The 15,577-nt window shown below is 41.5% G+C and overlaps 1 protein-coding gene across 2 annotated transcripts; it reads left to right on the forward strand.

The window, feature by feature from the left end:
* The first annotated feature begins 11,918 nt into the window (after positions 1 to 11,918).
* On the forward strand, positions 11,919 to 14,626 carry ifitm5 (interferon induced transmembrane protein 5). Of its 2 annotated transcripts, XM_020457037.2 has the most exons (3): positions 11,930 to 12,255; positions 13,787 to 14,004; positions 14,257 to 14,626. In XM_020457037.2, the coding sequence occupies exons 1-3, from the start codon at positions 12,049 to 12,051 to the stop codon at positions 14,264 to 14,266; spliced, it is 435 nt and encodes a 144-aa protein (XP_020312626.1). In that variant the 5' UTR covers positions 11,930 to 12,048; the 3' UTR covers positions 14,267 to 14,626. The 2 variants fall into 2 exon arrangements, with proteins under 2 accessions (XP_020312627.1, XP_020312626.1); XM_020457038.2 differs by having other exon boundaries at positions 11,919 to 12,255; positions 13,787 to 14,626.
* Positions 14,627 to 15,577: the final 951 nt, after the last annotated feature.

Here is a 15,577-nt window from a genome sequence, read left to right on the forward strand (position 1 = left end):
GCTGTCGTTGACTACATTTCTAGATCATTGAGGCTAGGCTTGTTTGTATTATGATTAATGTTATTAAAGAAAACACATAATACAATATGCGAATGTATCGCAAATTACCTGGAAGGTCTCCCGACCCATCCGAATGTGAGCCCAAGGTCACTGTGTGTCACCTCCTCCACATAATTCAGTATTCTCCTGGACTGATATTAAATCCCATCAATAGCGACTGTCAGTAGGGAAAGCAGTGAATCAATAAAATTGGGACCCAAATTTAAAAAATCACCCACAATTTCTCCAGCTGCAGCAAGCACAGCTGCTCTTCTTGCCGCATCCATTCCAGTTTTGCCAAGAACTAACAGAAACTAACAGAAATGGAACGTTTGTCTTCACATTTTTAAATAATCTCTGTCGAAAACAAACATAGTTCGCTGCGAGCGTTTGGAAACGGAAGCCTTGTTGAACACACCTCAAGTGAACTAGGCCTAAGACCCTATACATTTGCAGGCTAGCTATTGGTTTCGTAACATATGGGATATGGGATTCCGGGATAAATGTTAACAAGTGTTAGCATTTGCTGTAGTGGTCCATGTGGTTGTGAACTGTGGAGGACCAAACCTGCCATAATTATAAATAAATAAATCTACACAAGAATAGATAAATTAATAAATACATCCACACATAATTGAATAAGTGACCAAGGAAATACAAAAATACACTGACTAAAATGTATTCATTTTCTCTACATATATCAAATCAAAGTTTATTTGTCATGTGCGCCGAATACAACAAAAACACTGACTAAAATGTAATGCTTACTTACAGGCTCGTGCCCTCTTCACGACTGCTCGACTACAGCCCCATCGATGGGAATGGGGGCGTGCTCGGTCCTCCTTTTCCTGTAGTCCACAATTATCTCCTTAGTTTTGGTTACGTTGAGGGATAGGTTGTTATTCTGGCACCACCCGGCCAGGTCTCTGAGCTCCTCCCAATAGGCTGTCTCATCGTTGTCGGTGATCAGGCCTACCACTGTTGTTTCGTCTGCAAACTTTATGATGGTGTTGGACTCGTGCCTGGCCATGCAGTCGTGGGTGAACAGGGAGTACAGGAGGGGACTGAGCATGCACCCTTGGGGAGCTCCAGTTTTGAGGATCAGCGTGGCAGATGTGTTGCTACCTACCCTCACCACCTGGGGGCAGCCCGTCAGGAAGTCCAGGATCCAGTTGCAGAGGGAGGTGTTTAGTCCCAGGATCCTTAGCTTAGTGATAAGCTTTGAGGGTACTATGGTGTTGAACGCTGAGCTGTAGTCAATGAATAGCTTTCTCACATAAGTGTTCCTTTTGTCCAGGTGAGAAAGGGCAGTGTGGAGTGCAATAGCGATTGCATCATCTGTGGATCTGTTTGGGTGGTAGGCATATTGGAGTGGGTCTAGGGTTTCCTGGATAACGGTGTTGATGTGAGCCATTACCAACCTTTCAAAGCACTTCATGGCTACGGATGTGAGTGCTACGGGTCTGTAGTCATTTAGGCGAGTTGCCTTTGTGTTCTTGAGCACAGGGACTATGGTGGTCTGCTTGAAACATGTTGGTATTACAGACTCAATCAGGGACATGTTGAAAATGTCAGTGAAGACACCTGCCTGGAGCACACGTCCTGGAGCACATGTCCTGGTAATCCGTCTGGCCCCGCAGCCTTGTGTATGTTGACCTGTTTAAAGGTCTTACTCACTTCGGCTACGGAGAGTAGGGGTATGTACGTACAGTCACTATGGGGACAACGTCCTCGATGCACTTATTGATAAAGCCAGTGACTGATGTGGTGTACTCCTGAATGCCATCGGAAGAATCCTGGAACATGTTCCAGTCTGTGATAGCAAAACAGTTCTGTAGTTTAGCATCTGCTTCATCTGATCACTTTTTTATAGACCAAGTCACTGGTGCTTCCTGCTTTAATTTTTGCTTGTAAGCAGGATTCAGGAGGAAAGAGTTGTGGTGGGATTTACCAAATGGAGGGCGAGGGAGAGTTTTGTACGCGTCTCTGTGTGTGGACTATCTATAATTTTTTTCCCTCTGGTTGCACATTTAACATGTTGATAGAAATTTGGTAGAACTGATTTAAGTTTCCCTGCATTAAAGTCTCTGGCCACTAGGAGCGCCACCTCTGGGTGAGTGGTTTCCTATTTGCTTATTTCCTTATACAGCTGACTGAGTGCGGTCTTAGTGCCAGCATCTGTCTATGGTGGTAAATAAACAGCCACGAAAAGTATAGCTGAAAACTCTAGCCAAGTAGTGTGGCCTGCAATTTATCACAATATACTCTACTTCAGGCGAGCAAAATCTAGAGACTTCTTTCGATTTCGTGTACCAGCTGTTGTTTAAAAATATGCACAGACCCCCCCCCCCCCCCTCGTCTTAGAACAGTGTGCTGTCCTATCTTGCCGGTGCAGCGTATATACCGCTAGCTGAATATCCGTCATCCAGCCACGATTCCGTGAAACATAGGATTTGACAGTTTTTGATGTCCCGTTGGTAGGATATTCATGATCGTACCTCATCTAATTTATTATCCAATGATTGCACGTTGGCGAGTAGTATTGATGGAAACGGCAGCTTTCACACTCGCCTTCTCCGGGTCCTGACGAGACATCCGGCTCTTTGTCCTCTGTACCTGTGTTTCTTCTTCTTGCAAATAACGTAGATGTTGGCCTTGTCGAGTCAAAAGTTTAGACACACCTGCTCATTCCAGGGTTTTTTCTTTATTTTTTACTATTTTCATGATTCCATATGTATTATTTCATAGTATTGATGTCTTCACTATTATTCTACAATGTAGAAAATAGTAAAAATAAAGAAAAACACTTGATTGAGTAGGTGTGCCCAAACTTTTGACGGGTAATGTATTATTATGTATTATGAGATACTGTATAATTTTAACATTTTAATACTACATGTGTCACATATATGAGCATAGACACTTCCGGTCAAAAGTTTTAGAACACCTACTCATTCAAGTTTTCTTTTGACAATTTTCTACATTGTAGATTAATAGTGAAGACATCAAAACTATAAAATAACACATGGAATCATGTAGTATCTTAAAGTGTTAAACATATCAAAATATATTTTATATTTGAGATTCTTCAAATAGTCACCCTTTTCCTTGATGACAGCTTTGTATTCACTCAACCAGCTTCACCTGGATTGCTTTACCAACAGTGAGCACTTGTTGACTGCTTTTCCAATCTGTTTGGTTATGGTCAGGGGATTGTGGAGGCCAGGTAATCTGATGCAGCACTCCATCACTCTCCTTCTTGGTAAAATAGCCCTTGCACAACCTGAAGGTGTGTTGGGTCATGGTCCTATTGAAAAACAAATGATAGTCACACTATGCCCAAACCAGATGGGATGGCGTATCGCTGCAGAATGTTGTGGTAGCCATGTTGGTTAGGTGTGCCTTGAATTCTAAATAAATCACAGACAGTGTCATCAGCAAAGCACCCCCACACCCTCACACCACCTCCATGTTTTACGGTGGGAAATACACATGTGGAGATCATCCTTTCACCCACACCGCGTCTCACAAAGACACAGCAGATGGAACCAAAAATCTCTTATTTGGATTCCAGACCAAAGGATACATTTCCACCAGTCTAATGTCCTTTGCTCGTGTTTCTTGGCCCAAGCAAGTCTCTTCTTCTTAATGGTGTCCTTTGTGGTTTCTTTGCAGAAATTTGATTCACACCGTCTCCTCCGAACAGTTCATGTTGAGATGTGTCTGTTACTTGAACTCTGTGAAGCATTTGTTTGGGCTGCAATTCATGAGGCTGGTAACTGTAATTAACTTATCCTCTGCAGCAGAGGTAACACTGGGTCTTCCTTTCCTGTGGCGGTCCTCATGAGAGCCAGTTTCATCATAGCGCTTGATGGTTTTTGCGACTTCACTTGAAGAATCTTTCAAAGTTCTTGAAATGTTCTGTATTGACTGACCTTTATGTCTTAAAGTAATGATGGACTGTCATTTCTCTTTGCTTATTTGAGCTGCCATAATATTATGGACTTTACCAAAGTCTTTTACCAAATAGGGCTATCTTCTATATACCCCCCTACCTTGTCATAACGCAACTGATTGGCTCAAACCCATTAAGAAGGAAAGAAATTCCACAAATTCACTTTTAGGAAGGCACACCTGTTATTTGCAATGCATTCCAGGTGACTACCTCATGAAGCTGGTTGTGAGAATGCCAAGAGTGTGCAAAGCTGTCATCAAGGCAAAGGGTGGCTATTTGAAGAATCTCAAATATAAAATATATTTTGATTTGTTTAACACTTTTTTGGTTAGTATATGATTCCAAATGTGTTATTTCATAGTTTTGATGTCTTCACTATTATTCTACAATGTAGAAAATTATAAAAAATAATGAAAAACCCTTTGAATGAGTAGGTGTTCTAAAACTTTTGACCGGTAGTGTAAGTATTATACATATGCACATATACATTTATGTATATAAGATAGAAATATTTGACTTATATGAAACTGGCCTATTATTGTATATTTTAGCAATACATCTATAAGTCTATATATGCATATATGTTTCCACGATATATGCCCATATATAACGTTTCTGTATGGGACAGTAATTAACGGTTTCAACATTTCTATATGCCATGTCACATTATTTCCTACTATAAGTGGACTGGTTGCGCTGGTAGACAGAGTTGATCCGTGAGACACATTTGACAGAAGTGCCCGAAAGTAAGAGCAATTTTAGAACTGAACCGTTTTCATGTTCTAGTATTGAAAAAGTACAGACATGTCGGTATTCTGTGCAACACTTTGTGTGTGTTTGTATGTAGCCTATGTATGAACCATTGATGTACCATGTCACGTCTTCAATGAACTTGGCCGCTTGAACAAAGTGCCTGTAATTACAATGTTTTCCCATCACTCTTGCTGCTTTTGCACCTGTATGATAATTTGACCTTTCTATTATTCTGGTATTTTCTTTTATATTATTTTTTAATAAAAATACTGTACATAAAAAGTACAACTCGAAGCGTTGTCCTGACATTTTTTTTGTTTTTAAGACGACAAAAGCTGTAGGATATGTACTGTAGACTGATATTCTTTAGATATTCATCGGGTACAGTAGACAATATGATGACCGATAGTCAACCTCTGTTTGACACTGCCATGGTTCCCCAGTAGGGAGCAGCACTGTTTCAAGGTTTAATGACACATGCACAAGTACATTGTGTTAGGATCTAATTCTCAGAGTAAAAAACTCTACGGACACTATGAACGCTTAACCAAGTTTGTTCTTCTCAGAGGATCAATATAGCTACATTCAGACAAAAACATTTTTTCACACAAGCGCTGATATTTAACCGTTCCCTCCTACTCATCTGTACAAACGTCATTGTTTACTGCTAGGCAGGACACTAGTGATGCAGGCAAAAAACATACATTTCTCCCTTAAGGTGACCTGACCTCAACCCCATCACCAATCCATGGCTCTCTCCCCTTATCAATGCCTGCCACATGTGATCGCTTCCCTGCACTCAGCACATTCCAAGCTTAAATTGCACACACTATATACCTTCCTCCTATAACCCTTAACCTCTGGTGTAGACCCTCCACTATACACCTTCCTCCTATAACCATTAACTTCTGGTGTAGACCCTCCACTATATACCTTCCTCCTATAACCCTTAACTTCTGGTGTAGACCATCTAAACCTCAGCTCTCCCTCAGTGACATTAATACGTATATGTCATATTCTCAGAACCCAACAATTGAAATGCCTTTCTTGCTAGCTCTAAACCCAACAATGCAGTAATCAATATTAATGTAGTACTAAAAATAACATTAGGTAGAACAAAAACACATGGGAAAAAATACAGGGTCAGTTCCAATACCATATCTACAATGTGCAGATATACTGGAGTGATAGCGGTAGATATATATAGGAGTAAGGTGACTAGGCATCAGGATAGTATGTGATGATTGTATGTGTGTGTAGAGTCAGTATAAATGTGTGGTGGATGTTATGTGCGTGAGCAAGTGAAGTGTATGTTTGTTGGAGTGTCACTGTGCGTGGGTGTGTAAAGTCCTGTGAGTGTGTAAAGTCCTGTGAGTGTGCATAGAGACTGTGCAAAAATAAAATACAAGGGTCAACTCAGATAGTCCATGTAGCCATTTTGTTAGCTATTTAGCAGTCTCATAGCTTTGGGCTAGAAGCTGTTCAGGAGGCTGTTGGTGTCAGACTTGATGCATTGGTGCCGCTTGCCATGCAGAAGTAGAAAGAACAGTTTATGGCTTGGGTGTCTGGAGTCTTTAACAATTTATGGCATATTGATTGCTTGGTATGGTAACAGCACCACTCTCTGTAGCGTCATGCGATCAAGGGCAGTGCTGTTACCATACCAAGCAGTGATGCAGCCAGTCAAGAGGCTGTCAATGGTACAGCTGTATAACTTTGAGGATTTGAGGGCCCATGCCAAACCTTTTCAACCTCTACAAACGATTTATTTGTATATGTCTCTAATTAGTCCATATTTGGTCAAGGTTCCCCGGTAGGGAGCAGCACTGAGTTTAATGTTTGTTAACAAATGCATCACAAAATCAAGCACTTTATTGATAGATTTTATTGTTGTATGTGTGCCATTCAGAGGTTGAATGGGCAAGGCAAACGATTTGAACGGGGTATGGTAGTAGGTGCCAGGCGCACCGGTTTGTGTCAAGAACTGCAACCCTGCTGGGTTTTTCATGCTCAACAGTTTCCCGTGTGTATCAAGAATGGTCCACCACCCAAAGGACGTCCAGCCAATTTGACACAACTGTGAAATTTGACACTCTCTGTGGAATGCGTTCGACACCTTGTAGAGTCCAAGCCCAGACAAAGTGAGGCTGTTCTAAGGGCAAAAAGGGGAGCAACTCAATATTGGGAGTGTTCCTAATGTTTGGTATAGTCAGTGTATGTACCAATCATAATTCTAATCCATTATCGGCAGCAATTCCAACAGAATGGATAATAAATTGGTTGCAGACCTTATATTTAGGGCTCATTCAATATATACCGCTGCGTGATAGAAATGTAGAGGTAATTTCCAATTGGGCCAACATATGCAGGCTCCTTAAAGGGAAAATTGCCTTTAAACTTCAATCCCGTTGTAACGCTGACCTTCAGCGATGCGGATTGAATAGAGCCCTAAGTTACAGGTCTTCTCAATCGTGTATAAGCATTTTTTGGAACAATGTTGTTGATTTTCAAAACAGATTCCGCAAGACACAGAACTTTTTGGCCATTTGCAATTACAAAACAGGTAAATACGTTTTCAAAATGAAGTTGCCTTCTCAAAACATTATACATTCATCAAAACTATATTATACAGTCAAAATTGCAACTACATTCATCAAAAGAACACGACTGCCTGAAAAAAGATATATGCAACCGTACTTATCTCTTGAGTACAAGCAGACAAAACAGAAAGTTAGTCTGTCTTTTAGAAATCCCAGTAATCAATACATTTTCTTTGTAGTAACTAAATCATGATGATCAAAATTGGATCTACAATGATGCAGAATTATAGGCTATGACTCTACTTTTAATGCATATTTGACCAAACATTTCATACACATCAAATCAACTATTATTCCTGATAAAAAATAAATAAGCACATTGTGTGCAGTATTCAATCATCGGTATCATCACAACCCAATTCCATGTATTGAGTACTTAGGCTGGTTCGCTCATTGTTTTGTAGACTTTCCATCGGAGCAAAGAAACACAATTCACAATAGAAATAAGGAAAGGTGAATACAATGGAGGAACACAACTGATAGGAATGTACAGTCTTCAATCCACACCAAAGCAAAGCTCTATAATGGAAGGTCACAATGTTGGAGATTATGATTTAGAAGTAGGCTAACCCAAAGTTACTTAGAACTAACCCAACTTCATACTCTGCATGTTGTAAAAAAAATCAGACAAATTAGGCAGCCCTGTTGCCTAGATCTTTCCCTATGTTGTACATGGTACGACACTGATGGGGTGATTGAACATTTCGTGCAGTAGAATTTACTGAATGCCGGAAACAGTGAACACAATTGTGAGCACGCATTTCTCTTCTTATTATATATCTATATATATATATATATTGTTGTACTTTTTATCTCTTTTTTATCCCAAATTGGTAGTTACAGTCTTGTCCCAACTCCCGTATTGATTTGGGAGAGGCGAAGGTCGAGAGTCATGCGTCCTTCGAAACACGACCTGCCAAGCCACACTGCTTCTTGACACACTGCTCGCTTAAACTTCAAGCCAGCCGCACCAATGTGTCGGAGGAAACACCGTACAGCTGGCGACCTGAAGTCAGCGTGCATGCACCCGGCCGCCACAAGAGCACGATGGGACAAGGACATCCCAGCTGGCCAAACACTCCCCTAACCCGGATGATGTTGCGCCGTCCCATGGGCCTCCCGGTTACGGCCTGCTTCAACACAGCCCAGGATCGAAACCGGATCTGTAGTGACGCCTCTAGCACTGCGATGCAATGCCTTAGACCGCTGCACCACTTGGGAGGCCCTTTCACATTTCTCTTCTGATGAAAACGATGAGTAAATATTCTATAAACCGAACACTTAACAGTGAATTTGGTATTAACTAATGCCATTTGGTATTCCCTAATGCTAGCAGACTATAGAGTGGGTGTGCGCTTACATAGGATAGACTAGTGTTTTGGAAGTGTGATGCTACAACCTCCTAATAAAGGGAATCTCGCATTGTGTCCGAAAATAGAGCACATTGCCTACATTTTTGCTCTCCACACAGTCACTGAAAAGCCGCTGTCATGCATTTGTTGAAAGCGGAGGATGTGCTTCGTCGGGCAGAGACGCCGCTCTTCTGGGTTGGGGAATTCACCATTGCCTCACTATCTTTGTGGGTGCCACACCAACACCTCTAAAGTTTTCACATTTGGGTCTTGGGAAATGGAAAGTTGCTCTCTCTGAAAATGGGAAGTTGTGACAGAAGCCACGGATAAAATTGGGAAATCCTATGTGGAAGAGCTCGCTCCTCGACGGTTCGCCATGATGGTCATCAGTCGCTCCCAGGACAAGCTGGGTGATTTGGCCAGGCAGCTTGAGTGGTAATACAAGGTGGAGACCATGACCATCTGTTATGGAATAGGTTAGGTAGTCTAGACAGCTCACTACACTTCCACACTCCGTCACCCATGGCTTACCTTTTTAAGATGACAAAATCTGTAGGTCAGGATATGCAGACTCATATTCATTTGATATTCATAGGGTAGAGTAGACAATAGGTCATAGTAGGGCTTCCGAGTGGCGCAGCAGTCCAGGACACTGCATCTCAGTGCAAGAGGCGTCGCTACAGTCCCTGGTTAAAATCCAGGCTTTATCACATCCAGACGTTATTGGGAATCCCATAGGGCGGCGCACAATTGGCCCAGCGTCGTCCAGGTTAGGCCGGGGTAGACTGTCATTGTAAATAAGAATTTGTTCTTAACTGACTTGCCTAGTTCAATAAAGGTTACATCTTGTCCCACAGTTCAGATGACTGATATTCAACCTCAGTTTGACACTACCACGGTTCACCAGTAGAGAGCAGTAACATCCTCTATAAAAAATGTATTTGTACATTTCTGGTCTGTCTTGAATTACAAGTGCTAGTATAGAACCAACACAACCACATTTTAAAAGTGCAAAAATGATATATACAGTGCATTTGGAAAGTATTCAGACCCCTTGACTTTTTCCGCATTTTGTTACGTTACAGCCTTATTCCATAATGAATTAAATAGATTTTTCCCTCATCAATCTACATACAATACCCCATAATGACAAAGCAAAAACTGTTTTTTATCATTTTTAGCAAATAAAAAAATACAGAAATGTAACATTTACAAAGGTATTCAGACCCTTTACTAAGTACTTTGTGGAAGCACCTTTGGCAGTGATTACAGCCTCGAGTTTTCTTGGGTATGATGGTACAAGCTTGGCACACCTGTATTTGGGGAGTTTCTCGCATTCTTCTCTGCAGATCCTCTCAAGCTATGATATGTTGGATGGTGAGCGTTGCTGCACAGCTATTTTCTGGTCTTTCCAGAGATGTTTCGATTGGGTTCAAGTCCGGGTTCTGGCTGGTCCACACAAGGACATTCAGAAACTTGTCCCAAAGCCACTCCTGCGCTGTTTTGGCTGTGTGCTTAGGGTTGTTGTCCTGTTGAACCTTCTCCCAAGACTGAAGTCCTGAGCGCTCTGGAGAAGGTTTTCATCAAGGATCTCTCTCTGCTCCATTGATCTTTCCCTCGATCCTGACTAGTCTCTGCCGCTGAAAAACATCCCTACAGCATGATGCTGCCATCACCATGCTTCACCGTAGGGATGCTGCCAGGTTTCATCCAGACGTTACCCTCTGGCATTCAGGCCAAATAGTTCAATCTTGGTTTCATCAGACCAGAGAATCTTATTTGGCAAACTCCAATTGGGCTGTCATGTGCCTTTCACTGAGGAGTGGCTTCCGTCCGGCCACTCTACCATAAAGGCCTGATTCATGGAGTTGGCCAGAGATGGTTGTCCTTCTGGAAGGTTCACCCATCTCCACAGAGGAACTCTAGAGCTCTGTCAGAGTGACCATTGGGTCCATGGTCACCTCCCTGACCAAGGCCCTTCTGCCACTGTTTTCTGGGGGACCTTCAATGTTGCAGGCATTTTTGGTACCCTTCCCCAGATCTGTGCCTCGACACAACCCTGTCTTGGAGTTCTAAGGACAATTATTTCAATCTCATTGCTTGTTTTTTGCTCTGACATGCACTGCCAACTGTGAGACCTTATATAGACAGGTGTGTGCCATTCCAAATTATGTTCAACCAGTTGAATTTACCACAGGTGGACTCCAATCAAGTTGTAGAAACACCTGAAAGATGATCAATGGAAACAGGATGCACCTGAGCTGAATTTCGAGTCACATAGCAAAAGGTCTGAATACTTATGTAAAAGGTATTTCTGTTTTTATTTTCAATGCATTTGCAAAAAATTCAAAAAAAACCTTTTTCACTTTGTCATTATGGGTTATTGTGTGTAGATTGATGAGGGAAATGTTTTATTTAATCCATTTTAGAATAAGGCTGTAATGTAACAAAATATGGTAAAAGTCAGGTAGTCTGAATACTTTCCAAATGCACTGTATGTACATGTTTGGCTACAAATGCTTTACATAATCCAGCTCTAGTTGAAATGATAATTTAAGTGTACAAGTAGAGTTAAACAATGCTCACACTGAGGACAGCAGAACGTGTGTATTAGTCACTGTAATGACTTCAGCTAGCTAGGGATCCAACTCTATTGTAACTAGGCTCACTAAACACGGGATCGCCAACTCCATCCCAGGCAGCTCTTTGTGACAGTTTGAGCGAGCAAGCCCAGCCCTAACAAACCTGTCAAATAATCAACTATTCACTGTCTTCAATCTGGACCACGATTACAGTAGTTGAATCAGGTGTGGTAGTACTGGGCTGGAACAAAAGCCTGCACACCTATCTATCCAATTAGAGACCCCTGATCTGAATTCAACAAACCGGTCTCTCTCTCTCTCTCCCTTTCTCTCTCTCTCTCTCGTTCTCTCTCGCTCTCGCTCTCTCTGTCTGTCTGTCTGTCTGTCTGTCTGTCTGTCTGTCTGTCTGTCTGTCTGTCTGTCTGTCTGTCTGTCTGTCTGTCTGTCTGTCTGTCTGTCTGTCTGTCTGTCTGTCTGTCTGTCTGTCTGTCTGTTTCAGTCTTTCCTTCTCTCTCTGTTCGCTCTCTCTTATCCCTTGGTCTGTCCCAGAGGCCCGACCACATAATGACAGGCCTACAGGTCCCTGCCCAACGCGCCCTCTCTCTGTCACCACCCTCCACAGGGGCATAAAAGCCCCACACAGGAGCCATGACACACTAGGAGACGCCATCTAAGCAGAGCAAGGCAGGTCACAGAATTAGCCAGCTTCTTTTCAACAAATCAAGGACATTCAGGACCAGACAACAAGAATTGAAGAAGCCAAAAGAATGGACAACCACACGTACAACTACCCGTCCGACTGCACCCCTCTCACCAGCTGCAAGTCGGCCCGCAAGCCGGCGGGTTCCACCGTGGTGAATATGGGCACCGCAGGCAAGAAGCCACCCAGTGACTACCTAGTCTGGTCCCTGTGCAACACCCTGTATGTCAACTTCTGCTGTCTGGGATTCATGGCTCTTATCTACTCAATTAAGGTGAGTTCTTTACAAGCTCTCACTCTTTCCCCAAGTCTCTATTTAAACCTGCCTCACTAATGATTATGTTGTAGCTGTTATATTGTTAGCTAAAATAGAGGCAGCACAGAGTAAGGTTGAACGGCCAGCATAAGTTGAACACAAATAGTGAGTGTTAAATTGCATCAATTTAAAGTCCATGTTTACAGCTGCCATACAGTACTATGTAACTGTAGTAATATCCAGACTCCTGTAAGAGACATTTGCTGTCTAAGGCTTCTCCATAAGCCAAACTAGATGAGGGAGTCTGTGTGTCCTTGCACCACAGGAATGGGGGATGTGGACTGGGAATGGCACAGTGGCCCAAAATCACTTCCCCTGTAATGAAACAGAGCCCAAATTAGAGATTGGCACCGCCACTGGCAGCCTGACTGAAGAGTTTAAAACGGGTGTAATTGGCATCTTACTGATAGGCAAGTGCTGATGGGAGATTAAAGACTAGCATGAGGGAAGCAGGGGTACCATACCAGAAATAATGTGAATGTAGACACAGATCTAGGATCAGTTTGACATCCAATTCCAATTCTAAACCTAACTATTTGGGGGAGAGAAACTGACCTAAAATCAGTGTCTAAAGCCAACATAATTTTTCTCCAAATAAACCAGATATGTTATTAGTGGCCAGATATATGCAAAATGTCTTAGACCAATGTTTTACCAGTACAATTACTAACTTAAGTAGGGTAGACTTCAACCAGTGTATTCGTCAAGAAATACAGGTGTATAAACCTGGTCATAAGATCTACATGGTGGGCCTGTGCAGGTTAAAAAGGAAGGGTATATTACTGGTAACTTTCAAAGTTTACCAGTAAACTACTGGAATTTTGGAAACTTTCAAGGATTTCACGAAATGTAATATGAAATAGGATTATAAAAATAGAATGACAAAAAATAGAATGACATTATCCTAAATGTAACCCATAAACATAGTGAATATCGTTGGTGTTTCATATGAGGGTTTCAGTATTAAATATTATTTATATTTTTACACACTTTTATTTTACTATGTCAATATGTCTTTGTTGTATATGCTTTGTCGGCAAACTAGTGGCAGTTGTGAAAAAAGTCAATAGCTGGAAGTGTTGCACAAAAACAATTACATTGTTAATCAATGCTTTTTTCATTAATTTACGCTATTTTCTCTTGAACCATATAGTATATCCACTTTTTAAACCATGTAGTCTATCCACTAGAAACACATGGACAATATGGACACAGATCTGAATATTAAGAAAAAAATACATATTTTACATGAATATATTACCTGTCATTATTACATACTTTTCATTTGAACCATATCCAGAGATTGAAAAAACATCCTGAGACCTTTCATGATGATAACATTAGAGAACCTACATCAGAGGCCTATCCTCATTTAAGCCCCATCAATAAATCGACTTTCTCGCTCTCAATTCAATGAAATAAACTTAGGGTAGCACTCACATTAAAGCGCCGACATTGCTTTTAACATTTGCTTCTCTCTCCCGTCCAGGCCAGGGACCAGAAGACCCAGGGGAACTTACAGCTGGCCCAGGAGTGCTCGGACAAGGCCAAGTGGTACAACATCCTGGCGGCGGGCTGGAACCTGCTGGTGCCCCTGTTGGTGGTGGTGCTGCTGGTGCTGTTGCTGGTTCACCTGGGCACCTCACAGGGCTCCTTCGACTTCTTCGGAGAGGACGGCTTCCAGAGCTTCATGAAACTCTTCAGCAGGTAGAGAGACAGACGTAGAGGGTTATATACTCTGCCTGTCAAAGAGTGTTGAAATACACAGAAAAGGCTGTATTACTCGTAGAAATCGGAGCAGGGTTTGAGGATTATTTATGCAGATTTAAACAACGCACTTTTAAAATGTGTTGCATGAAAGTCAATCGTGAGCTGTAGTAGGCTATTGTAAACTTTTTTGGGAACGGGAATTATGCGCCACCTGTCAATTAAATATTTTATGTTTTTGGGGCGATTTAGCGTACATTGAAGGCTGGTTAGTGGACAGAAGATATCGAAGAACAGAATGATAGATGTAGAAAATGAAAAGAGAAGATGGTGGATGGAGACTGGTGGATGCTTCCCTAAAAGCCACCCAACAACCACCTGACAACGGACTAATGACCTCTTTACATCATGGGTCACTTTTTCTCCTTTATAAATATTATCAAGACATTAACTAATTGTTGTTCTAATGTACTATTATATTATTATTGCTGTCATTTTTATTGGTAGCTGTATTGTTAGCTAAAGGCTAGTATCATTGTCACTGCATTGGATCTTGACCATTTCTAGACCCCTTTGTGAAAAACAAATGTGAGAAAGTAAAATAAAAAATGTCACAACTACAGAAGGTTTGTACTACTGAATTGTTTCAGCATTATTTTTCTTTCCCATCAATGGGTTTATTTGCAACATCAAAGGCAGATTTTTGAGGTCAGTAATAAAATAAAAACAGTGTCTAAATTCAATTGTTGCAAATTGTGCAACATGAAATGGTTGAATTCCGGCCTCGAAGTAATGTTGAGAGTGTGGGTGGGACATATAAGTGATAATGCCCGAGAAGCCGGTGTTTGTTACAACGGGTTACCAAAATATTCAAATAATGATTGACATATTTGAATTAAAAACGTTATTTTGATAAATGTGTTTATATTATTTAATCCTTTTAGCACATAAAAAAATCTAGGGTTGCTACCAAAGCTGGCTGGTCGTTCGTTTTGTTGGTTTGGTTGCCAGAGATGCGACCCAGTCGTTCAGTCTTTTTGTTCTGTATCTATGGACGCGACCCAGTCGTTCAGTCTTTTTGTTCTGTATCTATGGACGCGACCCAGGCATTCGTTCTAAATGTTCCATAGCCATACTGGCTGGAAACATTATTAGCCCTTGCTTACTAGCTAACCAACTATGGCTAACTTACGGTCACGTCAAACAGTGCAGACAGAATAACATTTGTTTAAGCTGTTTTCTAGTGACATTTATTTGGATACATCCATAACAATGGATACATCCATAACAATGAGGCGTGATTTCACCTGGCATAGAACATGTGCTCACTCGTCAGGGCACTGTTGTTCAGAGGAGCTAGCTGAAAACACAGCTAACGCAATAACTTCAAACTGAACCTGGAAAGACTGCAAACAACCTGCACTTCATTTCACCTTTTTTCAATTGACAGTTCTTCATATATAACAATAAAAATTATGCCAGCTGATTCATGATTTCGACTGGCTGAGAAACTCTGCCTGCCTGCCTGCCTTTCTCCCCTTCTCTTCCCGACTCCTGACCTCTACACATGAAT

The sequence above is a fragment of the Oncorhynchus kisutch genome, linkage group LG22 (assembly GCF_002021735.2).
Source record: "Oncorhynchus kisutch isolate 150728-3 linkage group LG22, Okis_V2, whole genome shotgun sequence".
In the NCBI taxonomy this organism is placed as follows: Eukaryota; Metazoa; Chordata; class Actinopteri; order Salmoniformes; family Salmonidae; genus Oncorhynchus; species Oncorhynchus kisutch.

Coding starts and splice junctions, on each gene's coding strand:
- ifitm5 (XM_020457037.2), top strand. CDS start 12,049: ATGGACAACCACACGTACAACTACCCGTCCGACTGCACCCCTCTCACC. Junction 12,256..13,786: donor CTCTTATCTACTCAATTAAG/GTGAGTTCTTTA, acceptor TCTCCCGTCCAG/GCCAGGGACCAGAAGACCCA.